Source organism: Ptychodera flava, chromosome 14 (assembly GCF_041260155.1).
Source record: "Ptychodera flava strain L36383 chromosome 14, AS_Pfla_20210202, whole genome shotgun sequence".
In the NCBI taxonomy this organism is placed as follows: Eukaryota; Metazoa; Hemichordata; class Enteropneusta; family Ptychoderidae; genus Ptychodera; species Ptychodera flava.
In genome coordinates, this window is record NC_091941.1 from 3,718,728 (window position 1) to 3,735,683 (window position 16,956).

At 37.7% G+C, this 16,956-nt stretch overlaps 1 protein-coding gene and 1 long non-coding RNA gene across 3 annotated transcripts; both read right to left on the bottom strand.

Annotated features, from left to right (window-relative positions):
* Window positions 1-248: 248 nt before the first annotated feature.
* LOC139148994 (uncharacterized) lies at window positions 249-3,964 on the bottom strand. The gene is made up of 2 exons (XR_011556055.1): window positions 3,472-3,964; window positions 249-2,066 (listed from the first exon to the last, which is right to left on the bottom strand). It is a non-coding gene; the product is annotated as an uncharacterized lncRNA (long non-coding RNA).
* Window positions 3,965-6,066: 2,102 nt separating this feature from the next.
* On the bottom strand, window positions 6,067-14,821 carry LOC139148995 (organic solute transporter subunit alpha-like). Of its 2 annotated transcripts, none has more exons than XM_070720482.1 (7): window positions 14,479-14,821; window positions 10,194-10,348; window positions 9,640-9,713; window positions 8,627-8,785; window positions 8,224-8,335; window positions 7,317-7,569; window positions 6,067-6,872 (listed from the first exon to the last, which is right to left on the bottom strand). In XM_070720482.1, the coding sequence occupies exons 1-7, from the start codon at window positions 14,633-14,635 to the stop codon at window positions 6,574-6,576; spliced, it is 1,209 nt and encodes a 402-aa protein (XP_070576583.1). In that variant the 5' UTR covers window positions 14,636-14,821; the 3' UTR covers window positions 6,067-6,573. The 2 variants fall into 2 exon arrangements, with proteins under 2 accessions (XP_070576583.1, XP_070576584.1); XM_070720483.1 differs by having other exon boundaries at window positions 14,233-14,652.
* Between the last annotated feature and the right edge of the window lie 2,135 nt (window positions 14,822-16,956).

Here is a 16,956-nt window from a genome sequence, read left to right on the forward strand (position 1 = left end):
AGCAAAACAGTTTTCACTTTGTAGACCATGGGTTTTGCTGGTTCAGTGGAACGGTAAATGGAAGTAAAGCTGAATTTCAAAGGAATCAATGTAGATCAACTGACCTAGCCATGGAATTATTTTGAAACAGTACACGTGATGACGGCCACAGACTGCAGAATGAATTTGCTCATCTCTAACCTACATCAGTTTAGCAATACAGTCACTCTGCTGGGGTCCAAGCAAATAAAACACACAAAGACTTCTACTTTCTCTGAGTATGTTTTCTTTAATCAAAGCCACCAATTTCTTACATTTTAATTACATCAATTACAAAATAACACCTTGAATGTCCTGACACCAAGCAAGATTAACACAAGGCTGGAGTTGAGGTCAGACTGTGAAGCTAAAGTCACTGCAGAGCAGTATACAATTTCAATGCTGCACAGATATGGTACAGACTCGTCTTGGCTGTGACGTACAAAACATGAAACAACCTACATTCCAAAGCACACACAAAAATTATTTGAAAAAATCACCGGAAATCATGCGTACTCATTAGTAATCTGCCCAGCGACTGAACGGCCACACTCCATGACAGCATGGACATACCAGATGCCATTTATGGCTGACAAATACCACTGTCTATCTGATTAATTTGCTGTGATTTTGACATTAACTGTGCAGCTACATGAATCCACTATACATAACTAAGGATGAATCAAGTAATGGTGTTGAACAAGGAACCATCCTAATTAAAAAGATATCATGTATACATAGGCTGACACAGGGACATCTACGGTAGTAAATTGGCATATCTTAAAATGAAAACTAAGATATATACGTTATGCAACATACCGGTACATACATGATAAAGATAATTACTAATATTATTAATAACAATGAAATTAATGGTATGCAAATCTATTCATCTTGACATCCTGATAATGAGCAGCACATAAATAATGTTAAACATCAATATTTACCATGAAGGATAGTGAAAGAGGGAAAAAAATTCATAACTTCAGAAAAAACAGCATAACATAAATAAAATTACATCACAATTTTCTCTGGTTTATTTCTTTTCCAAGTACTGCAACTTAGTAGGTCTTGATTTGTGATTTTACTCATAATCAACAATGGCAAAGACTCTGTCAGCATGATCTTTGAGTGTCGGCGTATAAAAATGTTAGCCTGGCTTGTAGAGATGGTCACTATATGCTCTGAGTAGTGAGCATCTTCTGGCACTAAGTCTAAAATCATCTGGCTACCGACAAGTTGATTTGATTACTATGAGGGAATGTTGAATGGATGAGTTTAGTAGGATTCTGCCGATCTTTGCATCTGGAAGGCTCAGTTGTGAGCTTTCAAAATTCCATTGTCCACAGAAGAACATCTGCTCATTGGCTTCAGCTGAAATTTCTGTCCTTCTTCGCCATATGAGAAAAGTGGAAACCCAATCCTACCACAGTCTGGTCAAACACCATCAACACACTGACAGGGCACACACTGAGATATTGGTGATGATTCAATGTCAGTGCCACTCTGCAAAGTCTCAGTATGTAAATAAATATTCATTTATGAAGTTTCTACAGATATTGCATGGCGGACAACAAACTGTAGATGGACTGATTTTCCTATAGTGTCTTATCATACCATATAAAAACTATATGAAATACTATATATTATAGAAATGACTCGATTTCAATCTCCCATGTGCTCTTCTATTCCCTCACTTTCCGTAACCAGTGCTCTCTCTAGAATCACTCTTCCTTCCTTGTATCGTTGATTATCTTCAGTGGCGAACTCATAAATCCATCCTAGTTTGGCGTCACAGTTTTTACAGGAGACGTCACGAACCATGTGTCTACCAGTGAGCATGACCCGGTCTTGTACCTCGCTGTAGTTCAAGTTGACCACTTTGTTGAAGAGGAAAGCCCGTCCTGTGGCGCCTGTAAATCTAGTGGATATCAGCTCAGCCCTGTTTGTCAGTATGGTGTCACAACTTGCACAGGAGAACAGCCTTGAGCCTCCGATGTGATCCAGAAATATCCGTCCCATTTTTGATGATTGAAATTCACAGAAACCTGAAGTAAAAAAATAGGGGCAAAGTAATACAATGAAACTTTAAATTTACCAAAAGTTACCACATGACAGCTGTGAATGACAACTTTGAATATACATGCACACAGAAGACACCAGAATTCACAATTGTGGGAAAAGTCAGTTTCCAAATCATGTAAGTATTATTCATACTTTGACCAATTTTTCTGTTGTTGAGATTAACAATATTCATGCTGAAATGTTTCCATACATTGAAAATTCAATGGCAAATTTGGCCTGAAAGCCTGACCCGTGACTTTAGATAGGGACATATATAGAGTACGGTATTTATATAAGTATATCACATCAAGGAATATGTCCTTATACATATATAACAGTATTGCCATAACCAGCAACATGTCGGTATACTGTATTATCATTTTATTAGATGAGGTGTCAATACGTTAACCTACATCATTGCATCAAGGTCTTAGGTGTAGTATCCAAAACTTGTTTGCACATTCGTGATTAATTGTTACAACTTCTCATTGAATGAATGAATAGCTTCCTCTTTTGTGGATGAAAGTAACTCTGTGAGTAAGTTAAAATTTACTTGAATTGAAGGTCCTTACATTCAGGTAAAACCGTATGAATGGTTACCATTTTCAAAGCTTAATCAGAATAAAATGCATGGATAATGGTAGAGTATTTTTACAGTTGTTGACATAATAAATTAAACAAAACATTAAAGCAAACTTGGCTATATATCCATAGGACATATAAATACGCATAAGTTTGAAACAACGGACAAAACATGTGGCGATGACACACCCAAACGAGTGAATCACGAGAACAAGAGATGTAGCCTGACCCACAAAGACAGAACTTCTAATCACCATATTGGATATGCTAATTTATCATCTGTTCGATCGAACCATGCAGCTAAAACCTTGAACATACCTACGAATACAAGTTTTCAAGGTTAATAACGAGCTACATTTACTGAACGATAGATTTATTGAGAAAGTGGATAAGACCCCACGACAAGTACCCAGTTTCTTGGGAAATGCGAATGACACTGAAATGGCCACGGAAAGAAATGAATGTAAACAAACAACAAACAAATGATTTGAGATCGAACTCGAACGAAGGTCGATGCCACGGTCGTTCAGTGTTGGGTAAAACACTAGCGCGGGAAATGAACTTGAGGGAGGTAAGTCTTGGAGACTGTATCTCTGTGACTGCATTGCTCATAAAATGTTATGAATCAGTTTAGTATGAAACAAAGGAAATAGTCTGAACCTGGGACTTACCAGGTCAGTTCGCCTATCCACAGGATATAAAACTGGTCGTTTCATTCGGGAAATCCTTCGAAAGGGCACGCTTTGCTGAAAAAATTCGCAGTTATATTACAAAATTTTACAATCTACTTACTTAGTGGACACTTACCTGTGTTCTAAAGGGGATATTAGGACTAAAATGTCGATAGGACGCGCAAATTAAAGCCTAGTACCTTGTCTCACGCAACAATGCGAAGCAACTACAGAGAGGTCAGCAGCTTCCTTCTGACAATAACAATATGACGTCACACACCACGTGTTTGACTCGCGCCATTATCGCAAAAGTCGAGATTTCAACGAGACAGTTTATGCTTTTACAGTTCACAGCAGCACTTTCGCCTGTCCTCCAAACGCAAACGGAAGGATTGTCAAATAATTATCAGACTTTTTCACAGTCTATATGTTCCCGTAAGTTTGATACGACAACTGAAATAACATCCTTTGTCGCGAACTTGCCAGTCCACTGGATCACTCGCGATAGAATCGCGGTCGCTCGATACAGAGTTTCAGAACGAATACTGGAGTTTACAAGTTTCTGATGTAGGCCTACACTCAACTGCAGGGCTTACATTGAAAAACATAGCTGTGATTGACTGTAAATAGCTTCGTCTGCACTCTTTCAGTGTGGAAATTTTTCAACCACAGATTGACGAATTTATTTTTCTGGTAATTTCATTCCCTTGCTGCTGTAATGACTTGCATTTTCTATTATGATATCATGCTTTACCGTTGCTATTATTAGAAGTAGTTTATTAAATGAATTAAGAAAACATATAATCAATCATGGGACACGCCAGTCTGTGAAACATCCATTTTACTCTATGAATTCATGAACGCTGGAAATGCTGTGTCAGGGACTCATTATCCGAATGCTTTGCTTTTTTGCAATTAATAGATTAATAAAAATCATCAACAACTCCATCATTATCTGATGATCGTTTCCAATAATTTGAATCACATAGGCCAATGAGAGAAGAGAGTCCCCATGTTAGTTGTGTATCAAACTTTGTGACAAACAACAGGGTTTAAGCAAAGGCACACAGAAAGTTATAGAGATAGTTTTAAGAATGTGGGGAGATTGCAGAACACATTTCCCTAACATTTATAATAACACTGCCTTCATTAATAGTACAAAAAAGTGACTGTTCCGAAAGCTCAGTCATAAAAATGAAGAAAATAACCCGGAAATTAATCAAATTTATCAACGCATTGTCACAGTATTTTTATCATGTACTCAAAGATAGTTTTGTTTGTGTGTTGCCGATAAATTATAATAATTTTGGTGGAAAAAATTTGATAAGAATAACATAAATTGACATATTACGTTGTAAGTAATTCCAAATAAATGATGATAGACAGGTTTTATTTCCAAGGATTTATTCAAAGTTAATTTTTTGTCCGGTTTGACAAAACACAAACATTTTTGAGCAAAAATCGAAGCAAACAATATCACTGAATAATGTTTCCACCCATATTATGTAACTACTTACATTTTCACATATTGTCACGCTGAAGGAGTTTCAGCAGCATTGAAATTACATTCATTTTATTTTTTTCAAGGAGTGACACATTTTTATTGCTACGTTATTGGAATTCGAAGCAGGAGACAAGGGGTGGTGAAGGTAATAATGAAAGGTGAATATATTCTCGAGTAGTAGGTAGGGGTATTTTCAAGTTTTCTTTGTGTTCAAATAGGAAGCAATTACACAATTGTATCTTGCAGCTTGGAACAAGAACATTGTCATCCAAAAATGACGTTATGCAAGGATAGGTTTTAAGCAAGTGGGAACAGTGCTTTCGATTTTGTATTGAATGACAGCGGAATCGTATATTGATAAAATGTGATGCGATTTGCAATTGTCTCCATCGCGAATCGCAATATTTGTCTTAACCACAAACAAAAATATTATACTAGGTCTATAATTTGCTTACTCTTCTCATTTGTGTAAGCGTAACAAGTGCAAGCTGTCACACTTGACTTGTGAACCGTTTTGAACCAAACGAATTTTTCAAATCTTAGTCCAATTAGCTGTGTCTTTTTACATTTATCTTGAGAAAGATGCTTCATAGGATTCATGTTTTTAATCCATATTGTCTTGAAGGCATCAGTATTCCAATCTTTGGTGCTAGATTTAGTCGATTAAATCCACGCACTCACACGGACATATTTGGGTTGCAATTCTAAAATTATTTAGTTGTAGAAAGTCTAAGTTATGCGCTTGTCACCAATGTTGAACAGCGTTCTGTGGTCACATTTCGGTGAGCATTAATTTTTGCACAGTTGCATTTGATTTCAAACTAGGCCTAAACCATCTTACTGAAAAAATACAAAGTATTGCTAACGGTGCCTCGAGAGAAAGAGGTCTAGAGCCGTTGGCATTTATATAGGAGCAAACAATAGATTCTTTGTTTGCAACACGCTTCTGTTTATATTACAAGCGACAAATTTAATCGATCCTCAGAATACCGGATTTTATCGGGAATTCTGAACCGCGGCAACAACAAAGGCAATGATGAGGATAGGAAAACTTTGTAGGGATTCCATTTTCGTCCCGACTGACGGTTAAACAGTTGTTCAATTGGCTTTAAACATGATAGCAAGTCATTGTGGTATAGCGTGCCGTCGGTCAAAGTTTACTCAAATATTATCTGTTACCTGCAAATCCTAAAAACCGACAAAACCAACAAAAATGACAAACGCTAGTAGCGGCTACAGTTTTTTTATTTATGACAAAATCACAAATTGCTTCTTATATGCCTATACATACATAACAAATATCACACTTAGGTATCTGTTCGTTAATAATGTTAAAAGGGACAGCAGCTGTCATGTAACTTTTGATAACTCATTAATTTCTTATGTAAAAGAAGCACATTTCCCCAGTCTTCTAGATCTGCTCCCTATTATAGCCATGCAAACACGACGCGTTGTGTAAACTGAGCATGCAATGAAATCGTTGGCAGACCATTTGTAGTCAGTCGTAACTAAATCTGTTTTGTAAAAATAACAATTGACAGTGCTCATACAGAGGATTGGTTAAATATTTTGACATGATTTTTTGAGTAAAATAAGAAACTATACGACTACAACTAAAGTTTTAGAAAATGCGAAAAAAGTGACAGCTTATTGAGCTTTAGGAGGAAATATAATGAACGGAAATGCGAATAGTATTTTAACTTTGGATGTCTACTTTTTGTCAAATCTCAACTATTACACGGCTGTAGCTTCGGTGTACGTCAGGGCATACTCAAATAGCGACGCCCTTCGTTGGTAGACGTTGACAGTTGTTGTCTGCTCTCCGTCTAACCGCTCTGCATTGCCATCGACATTGTTGTTTTTCCTTTGATCGTTTTTCTCCACCATCTCTTGTTCCTCTGTTCCTCGTTCTTTCAGCCACAGCGACGGCCGTGAAATCAGATGCCTCATATTGCCAGTTCTTGTCCGGAATAGGAATGAGGAAGCAATACCAAGAACAAACATCTCGGTCACAATCAGTATGTTGTATATAACTGTTGAGTAAAATAAAACAAACGGTCTTACTTCAGAGGGAAACAGGAAGTTTCATCATATGCTGATGCCCTTCCTCCGTCCAAACCATCGGAAAACTCCAGTACAAGACTTTAATGGATATGGAAGATCATATAACAAATCTGTTCTTAATTTTAAAGTTATAAGGACCTATTCAATTTTACTTTTATTTTTATCTTAACGATACTACCTATGCTTTGAGAAGTACAGATTATAAGTAAAGATATTTCGACAATTTAAGCTCTTTGCTGTGATGATTTCTGAAAAATATGGTGACTTCGAAGTATAAATCTTTAGTATTGGTGTCATGACTATGCGGCTCTCCCTAACCCTTGTGCTCGTTTCGTCAACAAAAATTGACTGTTTTCCTACTGATGCGCTATAAATTTCATACCAGCACCTGACTCTTATACTAAAATGCTTACTGTTTGCCCTTGCTTTGCTACTGACTGGGTCAGTACATTTGATCACGTTGACTGAGACCAAAACAGCCAGGAATGCATGTTGAATATTGACCAGTAACAATGCTATCTGCACCGTCATGAACTTCTTAGTGATTTGAAAGCCACGGAGTGGTTCTCTAGACGCCCTGTAGATTACATTGAGTGCGTACATGGCGAGCAAAGTTGACACGATGGAGATCGTATTCAGGTAAACATATGCCTCATTATGTGCAATCTGAAAGAAAAAAGTCAAATATTTACTAGTGGAGATCTTCAACCATAACACTATACGATATGATCTATGCTCTAAGATAATCACCGTATTGTGTAGCAGTGGGTTTCATAGCCACTGTCGGGTTGTAGGGTCTCAGACTTTGTATAGAATGTGGCATACAGTTTATTAAGTACGAAAAGTAATCCTTTGATACTTTGATAAATATTTTTGAGCCTATAAATGACCTCTACTTTGACAAGACCATGGATACGTTTTTTACAGGAGCGTCTCCCGGATGGCGTTCTGTTTGTTTTTATCGTCGACTTTGTGTAAGATCGATCCTATCGGCCAAACAAGTAATGACTTGAAGAAAGTTTATCATTATTATTCAAAAGGAAATAATTAATTTTAGACTGTCTCGTCGATGTTGCAATTTACTACTATTCTAGAGCAAAAAGTGGTCTGTAGGATGTATTAAACCGTCATCACCTAAAACTTGCAAGACACCTCAAATCTAAGGCTACTGAAGCAGAAAGCTCATTATTGTTATCCCAATATGCTTGCTTTTCAATAAACCAATCGCAATCACATTTGATCTTTTCGCCGATCACGAGAGGATGAGAGGGGGATGAGAGAGAGGAGGGGGGGGGAGGATGGGACAATGGTTGAAATTACCTGTCCTGGTGTGTACTTATCATCAGTCCACAGCACTGCGGCGACGAACAGCGCCGTCGGTCTGACGAAGGCTACTTGCATCGCAAGTCTCTTCATGGTAAACAAGAACTTCCTGTGTATAAGGATTTGGAGTCGCCAATATTAGTGTCTACCTATACTCTTACCTCTAGTGTAATGTGTAGCTACCATCACTTTGAAATATTATGCGATACAAGATACTTCGTTGTCCAATCTAGACCTATGACAGCGTTCATGTTCTGTATCTCACAGTATACAACACTGGTTCCGTCATCCACCCATATTTTGAAGTGAACTGCACAGAACGAAGTTCTTCGACTCCACTCGATCAAATACATGATCAGTTCCCTAACCCCGTCAACCGTTACCAATGCATAATGCTCACCTTGTAACCTTGACCTTCCTTAGGCACTGAAAACAACACAAAAGCGGACAGCTAGCTATGGAAACCTCTTCGTTTTCTAGCAATACGACAGCTGCTTCTAGGCCCCCGAAGTAATCGAAAATCAGGAGTACGAATCTGTACAAGGTGACAGAGAAATACCTGAAATGTATAAGGAGGAAATATTATATGATTGATAAGGAATTAATATATCATTTGATTAGTTGCATCTTTCTTTTGGTCAACTTTGCATTTTTTCGGTGATCATAACAACCCTTTCTTTAGTTTTTTTTAAAAAACACTTTATTAATATATGAAATGCATATGAATGTTACAACATTGAAAGCATTATGAACCACGACACCGCATGATGTGATTGTTTGCTTCAAACCGAACCTCCAAACTGCACAGCTAGTGGCAGTTGAGGTTTGGATAGTTAAGCCCTATTGTCGGTGGTCTAACTAATGTCTATAAGGATATTTACTCCAGGATGGGAGTTACCTCAGGATGGGAAATCAATTATCCTTATTTCTCGATTGTATTCCTTATCGATTCCTGGTGCTACCTACAAACACTGGCAAATGTTTTATTTGTGTTTTTCGGTCAAGGAAAGGCGTTTCGATCGGCCTGTCAATTCGTTAGTCACGCGAAGAATGTAAGTCATGCTCTGATTGCCGCCCTTTCAATGAGATATAAATACAAAGCAGAGAACTTACTGTGGTCATTTAGATCACAACTGCAGAACAAATCTAGAATCCAATCGATATAGCAGAACACTTCCATGTCTTCGTTATGTACTGATCAATTCAAAAATGCATTTGAAATGCTCCGAATATGAGATAAACTGTGGTAGACAAATTTCCTTCCTTGTGTCAACATTAACTGCCTACTACCGAAAAATTTGCTTTTCGTTTAGACCTTTACCGATATGTTCTGAAAAACGATTATACAGATCTAGGTAACACCCATTTTGCCCTGTATATGTCTGTTCGCGTAGGAATGGTAAGTACACTTACAACGTGGCATGGATTGATGCGATGAAATGAGCTCTTGGGACATACAATGCCAACAAAGACGTACACGAAAGAACCTGAAAAGAAATGACCAAAGTAAGAGCGTGCACTATGATATTAGCCAGAAGTATTGTAATTATGCTGTTGTTGACATGGTGATGGTGGTCCGATTGGTTGCCCTTTCCAGTGTCAGTTGTCTCAACTTATTCATGTTTAAAAAATCAAAGGTTGCCTGTTTGTGATCAAAACCGAAGAGAAGCTTACAAAGGTTCACGTGATCTCTAGGTAACCTTTTGAACTGACGGTGATAAGTTGGTATGTACCATCCGAGAACGGGGAGTTCCTTTGAAATTCAGCTTTGTTAAACATTAAACTTTAACCCTAGCCATTCTTTTGATGCTCTCTTTGTTCCATTGAAAACCATATGGACTGTTTTTTTTACTCTTAACTGATATTAAGTTCTATGCAATGCCTTTCCGCATTCCTGTAATGTTTCAGCAGTTTTCTAAAGACAAACATTTCTCTGGTTCCTACTAATTTACACAGGTCAAACTCACCGGATACATGCCAAGGATCCACGTAACATGAGCCCGACGACGTTTTGTAGGCAGCTTCTTCTGTACAAACGCAGCAGACCACAGGAATATGCCAATAGTGACCACAGTCAGAGCTGTTGATGCCGCTAATATTACGATCTTCCAAGTTGAAAAGTCTGTGACGGAAAATGTTAGAAGAATTAAGTCGAACTACCCCAAAACAAATTGCATCTAAAGTGTGCTAACATATAGAGATGCTCCAAAATCATATATGTACGCACGAATGTTGTTGATGATGTGCATTTCTCGGTACCACCACTAACCAGTGGTTTAATTGCAATTGTGAGTTTTCCATTTGTTTCTTGGATCTGGTAATTTACTTAAACCCTTGAATGATATTGATTGCTGTACGGTGGCCCCTACACGCCACGGAACTCTATTACTTTTGAATATAAACTCTAATTTTTCTTGACAATATCTTTAATATTTGTAAGAGATTTTTATTTCTTCACCGCAAACTTTAAATTTTGTACGGGCAACATTATCTGAACATTATCTTAACTTTAACTTCTCGAAAGTAATTTTAGTTTTAACAATAAAGAAAATATGTTTCTCAAAAGTGTTTTTTATTTTGTAAAACAAACGTAAAATTTTTTCAAGATAACAGACTCCCCTACACGTCATGGAAATGTATAACTTTTGAACATAAACTCATATTTCTTGACAATATATTTAATATTTGTAAGAAATTTTATTTCTCCACAGCAAACTTTTATTTCTGAACGGGGAAACTTTATTTTTGGGGTAAACTGTTTTTAAAAACTTTTAACAAAAACATTTTAACTTTTAAAAAATAACTTTAACTTTGAACAAAATATTGGTTTCTCAAAAACGATTTTTATTTCGAAAAGAAGTAAAAATTGTTCACAGCAAGAGTTGAAGATTTTTGCTGAGCGCGAACTAAGTTTCTTAAATGACATAACCTTATGTCTTTAGAGCAGAAAACTTAAATTCTTAAAGAAAAGTTTTATTTTTCAAGAGTAAAATTAATTTCTTTATGGAAAAAAGATTTTCTCAGAGCACCAAATTGAAATATAGTGCATAAAACTTTTTTCTCAACGGAGAGAAATTATTTTCTGAAGACAACAAAACTAATTCCTTCAAGATATTTTCTACATATGAGTGTGGTTTAAGAATTTGGTAAAACTGAACTGAGAAAGAACGAAAAAGGGATGAAAAAGTCAAACTTACTTTTCTTCAGAGCGAAATTTATTCCTGAGAGGAGAAATATTTCATGTGAGGGCGCAATTACCTATAATGCATGGCAAACTCTTTCTAGCGAGAGTAAACATATTTTTGGGAAGAGTAAAACATTTTTCCGACGAGCAAAACTATTTTAACGGCGGCGGAAGTTAAAGTATCCCACCATACAACACCCAAGTTTGATGACCCAGAGTCTCCGAGTTGGTAGCCGGTATCAGTTCGTGTTCGTGCCGGCTACATGGATGATCTGCTCTCCAAGACAACCATGACTGACTTCACAGCGATACGGGCACACCAGCCCGGCCCTACCCTGCCTGCGTACGATGCTGTGTGTTGGGGCCGTATAACGCCGGGAACTCACAACATCGTACACAGGGCTACGGGCACGCGGGTCAGTTGCCACTTGTCTGAGTCCCCGAAGAACGGTTTTATGTTTGAGTGATTCGTCCTGACGGCAGACGGTGTGCGACGGGACCGCATTGGGGTTCTTCATTAGCTCTGCATGGCATAGCCCTGCGTACAGGTCTGTGTGTTCCCGGCGTAAACGCCGGGAACACACAGACCTGTATGCAGGGTATGCATGGCAGGGCTGTGTGTTACCGGCGTTATACAGTCTCCCACCACATAACACCGGTAACACACAGCCAATGTGTGTGATATTCATCTTTTCTAAGAGGAGAAGCCAGATTCGTAATTTATAGAAACTGAAACTGAACCGAGCCCGCCAGATTTGACCACAGTCGCGGACTGGTTTTGACTTTCACGTGTGGTTTGCGGGGTCAAAAACGTGAAAGTCAACCAGCCCGTAAAAGGCATATCCCGTCCGAAAACACCACAGCTGTGGACCCACAACTACTGTATTGAACCACGCTCGACTGTGGTCAAATCTGGCGGCCAGGTTCAGTTTCAGTCGAAGACTCTATCAATTACGAATCTGGCTTATAGAAAAGATGACTATCACACAACATAACATTAACAACACAGCAACTGATGAAGGAATAGCTCTGCATGGCAGGGCTGTGTGTTACCGGCGTTATGTGGTGGGAGGCCGTATAACGCCGGTAACACACAGCCCATGCAGAGCTAATGAAGGAACCCAATGCGGTCCATCCCGTCGCACAACGTCTGCAGTCAGGACGAATCACTCAAACACAAAACCGTTCTTCGGGGACTCGGACAAGTGGCAACTGTTGAACTGACTCGTTTGCGTGCCCGTGCCCATAGCACTGCGTACGATGCTGTATGTTCCCGGCGTTATAGGGCCCCAACACACAGCATCGTACGCAGGCAGGGTAGGCCGGGCTAGCTGCAGTACAGTACGGCAAACCGTCCGACCCAAATACCCAGGTAAAACCTAGAGGTACTGTACTGCAGCTAGGGCCGGGCTAGCGTGCCTGTATCGCCGATGAAGTCAGTCATGGTTGTCTCGGAGACTCTGGGTCATCGAACTTGGGTGTTGTATGGTGGGATACTTTAACTTCCGCCGCCGTTAGAATAAAGTTTTGCTCGTCGGAAAAATGTTTTACTCTTCCCCAAAATATGTTTAGCCTACTCTCGCTAGAAAGAGTTTGATGCATTACAGGTAATTGCGCCCTCACATGAAATATTTCTCCTCTCAGAAATAAATTTCGCTCTGAAAAAAAGTAAGTTTGACTTTTTCATCCTTCCTTTTTCGTTTTTTCTCAGTTCAGTTTACCAAATTCTTAAACCACACTCATATGTAGAAAATATATCTTGAAAGAATTAGTTTGGTTGTCTTCAGAAAATAGTTTCTCGCCATTGAGAAAAAAGTTTTATTCTCTGTATTTCAATTTGCTGCTCTGAGAAAATCTTTTTTCCATAAAGAAATTAATTTTACTCTTGGAAAAATAAAACTTTTCTTTAAGAATTTAAGTTTTCTGCTCTAAAGGCATAAGGTTATGTCATTTAAGTAACTCAGTTCGCACTTAGCAAAAATCTTCAACTCTTGCTGTGAACAATTTTTACTTCTTTTCGAATAAAAAACGCTTTTGAGAAACAGATATTTTGTTCAAAGTTAAAGTTATTTTCTAAAAGTTAAAGTGTTTTTGTTAAAAGTTTTTAAAAACAGTTTACCCCAAAAATAAAGTTTCCCCGTTCAGATATAAAAGTTTCTTACAAATATTAAATATATTGTTAAGAAATATGAGTTTATGTTCAAAAGTAATACATTTCCATGACGTGTAGGGAGTTTGTTATCTTGAAAAATTTTACTTTTGTTTTACAAAATAAAAAATACTTTTGTGAAACATATTTTGTTTATGGTTAAAACTAACAATACTTTCGAGAAGTTAAAGTTAAGATAATGTTAAGATAATGTTGCCCGTACAAAATTAAAAGTTTGCGGTGGAGAAATAAAATCTCTTACAAATATTAAAGATATTGTCAAGAAAAATTAGAGTTTATATTCAAAAGTAATAGAGTTCCGTGGCGTGTAGGGGCCACCGTATTGCTGGGCCTATTGTGATGTTATATTGACCACCCAACGTCTATTAATTTTAGACGTCAATCTGCAATAATCATGTGCTTTGCACGAAAAAGTTTCCTTTGAAGTGGTGGACTCAACCAATTAAACGGTTAAGTCACCTTAGGAGGATTCCTTCTGAATGTTCACTTTTTGACGCACTAATTGGAAAGTTCAGATAAATATTAATCACGTAATATTGTTTATGATTTTCATATGAAAGGTTATTCTTTGTTTCACGTCCATTATTAATACGTTATTTTACTTTTTACAGACACTACAACCAATGAACGTGACATACATCATATGACTTACCTAATACATGGCATGAAAATTCAGGTCCTAACCTACTTTTGCAACAAACATATCAATACATCATGCCAATGCCTCAGTATTGAATCAGATGAAATTTGTCCAGGTGGTGCGATATTCAACACCCTGTCGCTTCAGGCGAAACAAGACCGTCTAGTAGGTAGGTGACGTTACAATACAAGCGGTGGTACACACAACAAACACCGCAATGTTCAACGTTCTGGACAATGAAATCAAAGAAATCTTTACCTCGGAAAAAATCATGTGAGTACGGGTCATCGTCCGCACAATCGAGTAACTTTGGCTTCAAATTGCCGAAGACGTTGGTCATGTCACCGGTGACGTTTGCGTTCACTGTACTCGAGCGATCCTCATAGTCAAGGTTTGCGGTCGAAGTTGGCGACATTGTGTTTTCGGTAATTACGTTGTTGCTTTCAAGTCGTCTTGTAAAACCTGACTTGGAGAACCGAATCTTGGCTGTTAATGTATACCGAGGTCAGGAAAACATAATCATTCCGGAGAGTTTACCGAAACAGAGCATGTCGGTTGATACCTAGTACCTGTTGATCACAACTTCGAGTGACCAAATGACTGTAACAAATTTATGAGCTTGAATATAACCTTATTGTGGAAAGCCAAATTCTGCCTCGCCAACCAGCCGTATCTTGGCGTCGTTCGTACAATGCATGTATGCCGTCTGCTTGTAACTCAAACCTATTCGATTTCTAAATTGCGTGCAATTTCATGACGGCAAGACTAAAAATTTTGCGTGCTTCCATAATTGCTATTTCGAGAAAACATGTTTAAACTACTTAAGTGTATTATGATCAATTTGAAAACAAAAGATATTTCTATCATGTATGAAATGTACACTGTCTCAGTCAGTCTAACAAGCTCAACATTTACGACTGTCAAACAAGAGTAACTGTCCTACAATAATCTTTTAAAGGGCGACTTAAGAGCTGCACAAGTGGGGGTTGGTTGGGACTAGTCTTCCGTAAATCATCGATAAAGATGGTGTTTTGGGCCGCGTTCAAAAAAAATGGTGAGGGGGCCGGGGGGGCCTGGAGGAATCGCGATTGAAATCTAATTTTTTTTCAGATCCCCCCTCAATACCCTCAAAAATTTTCAAGTCCCCCCAAATTACCATATAGCCGCATATTTATTAGGAATGCACGCAGAGTAAAAACAAACATGTAGGCCTAATGTGTCCTTCTGCACGCAAATGTTCAACACTACCTCTTTTCAGCAGGTTGTAGAGCAATATACCTAGGGCAAGTTCTTAAATTGATTCATTTTTAAATGCATCAGTGGACTTTTTGGATTTCTCAGTCTAAGCCGACTTGAGTTTATCCAACTCTGGCCAGTTCAATGGCACCAGCTGAAAAGCACACAAAATGACAATCATGAGAGAGTATGAAAATTGTGTATTCCTAGCTACGTTTAACCAAATTGTTAAAAAATGAGCACAGTGACCTACCAAATTTTTTTTTCAAAAGTGCAAGACATATATAGCTTAGATGCCACTTATAAATGTTTTACAAAATTGACAATACTGGAAGATTAAAATATTCCATGAAATAAATGTTTTAATCTCAGAAATTTTGGGTGTAATAATGGCAAATTTGATAAAAAATAAATTATTCCATTTAGTCACACATTTTTCCATTTAAATTAGAGTCTTTACTGTTCAAAGTTTTACTTTTGTCTTATTGGTACAATGAGATATGAAAATTTCATTCACTGCATGAACTTAAAATGAATGGTTTTATATATTGATTTTTTAAGTGATTTTAGAAAAACTGACTTTTCATCGTACATTTGTATAAGATCAAGTATGGTGACCCCATCTTTTATCTCTAATATTTGATTGTTCTCATATATCAGAATTCAAAAATCCATGGTAACTGTTAGTCCCCTAGTCTTCTATGTGTTGCTCTCTGGCTGGATCTTGTGTACAAGTAGATGTATGTTTCACTGTCAATTATGTGTCCTATGACCGAACATCAGAGTCAGAGCTACATGTATCACTGTCACTGCCAGTATGAAGTAGCAGGGCAGTAATTGTATTAACTTTTTATTTTTACAATATTTTTGTTCAGTTTATACAATTACGTTCTTGTTCTACTCCCTACAGCATGTTGAGCTGTCCAATATTCAGCTTGCCAACACAGCCTACGTGTACCGTGCATTTGTATCATTCAATTAGGCCCTATCACCAATTTAGACAAACAGGCTTTGTAGACAAACTGTATATTGTGTTTTTCAGCATGCTGTAGAGAGACACCAAGAAACTGTTTGATACATTGCATAGCAATATTGAAAGATTATCAACAGTTGCAGCTCCTGCCCCATTACAAGGCCAACTTGTTTTACGAAAATTTAATTTCATTCATACACTTTTAGATTTTTTCGAGATTAAAGACATAAGATGTGAAAAAACGGTTCTAGATTTTGTTTAATTATTACTAACATTAGAACCATTTGTCGACATCAAAATGTTGGGATTCAAAATATTTTCAGGTCCCTCCTATAGGCAGAGTAAAACTTTCAAGTCCCCCCTCGACTACCCCAAAAATTTTCGAACCCCCCCTGAATTCCTCCACCCCCTCACCATTTTTTGAACGCGGCCTTATTTCAATGGGACGCTGAATATTTTTAAGCATACTTTTTTAAATTTTGTTTTTGGCGATGGATGGAGCCTCGTGTTGCAGCACGTCTGTACAG

Coding starts and splice junctions, on each gene's coding strand:
- LOC139148995 (XM_070720482.1), bottom strand. CDS start 14,635: ATGTCGCCAACTTCGACCGCAAACCTTGACTATGAGGATCGCTCGAGT. Junction 10,349..14,478: donor CTCACATGATTTTTTCCGAG/GTAAAGATTTCT, acceptor TTTCCGTCACAG/ACTTTTCAACTTGGAAGATC. Junction 7,570..8,223: donor ATAAGTACACACCAGGACAG/GTAATTTCAACC, acceptor TTTTTCTTTCAG/ATTGCACATAATGAGGCATA.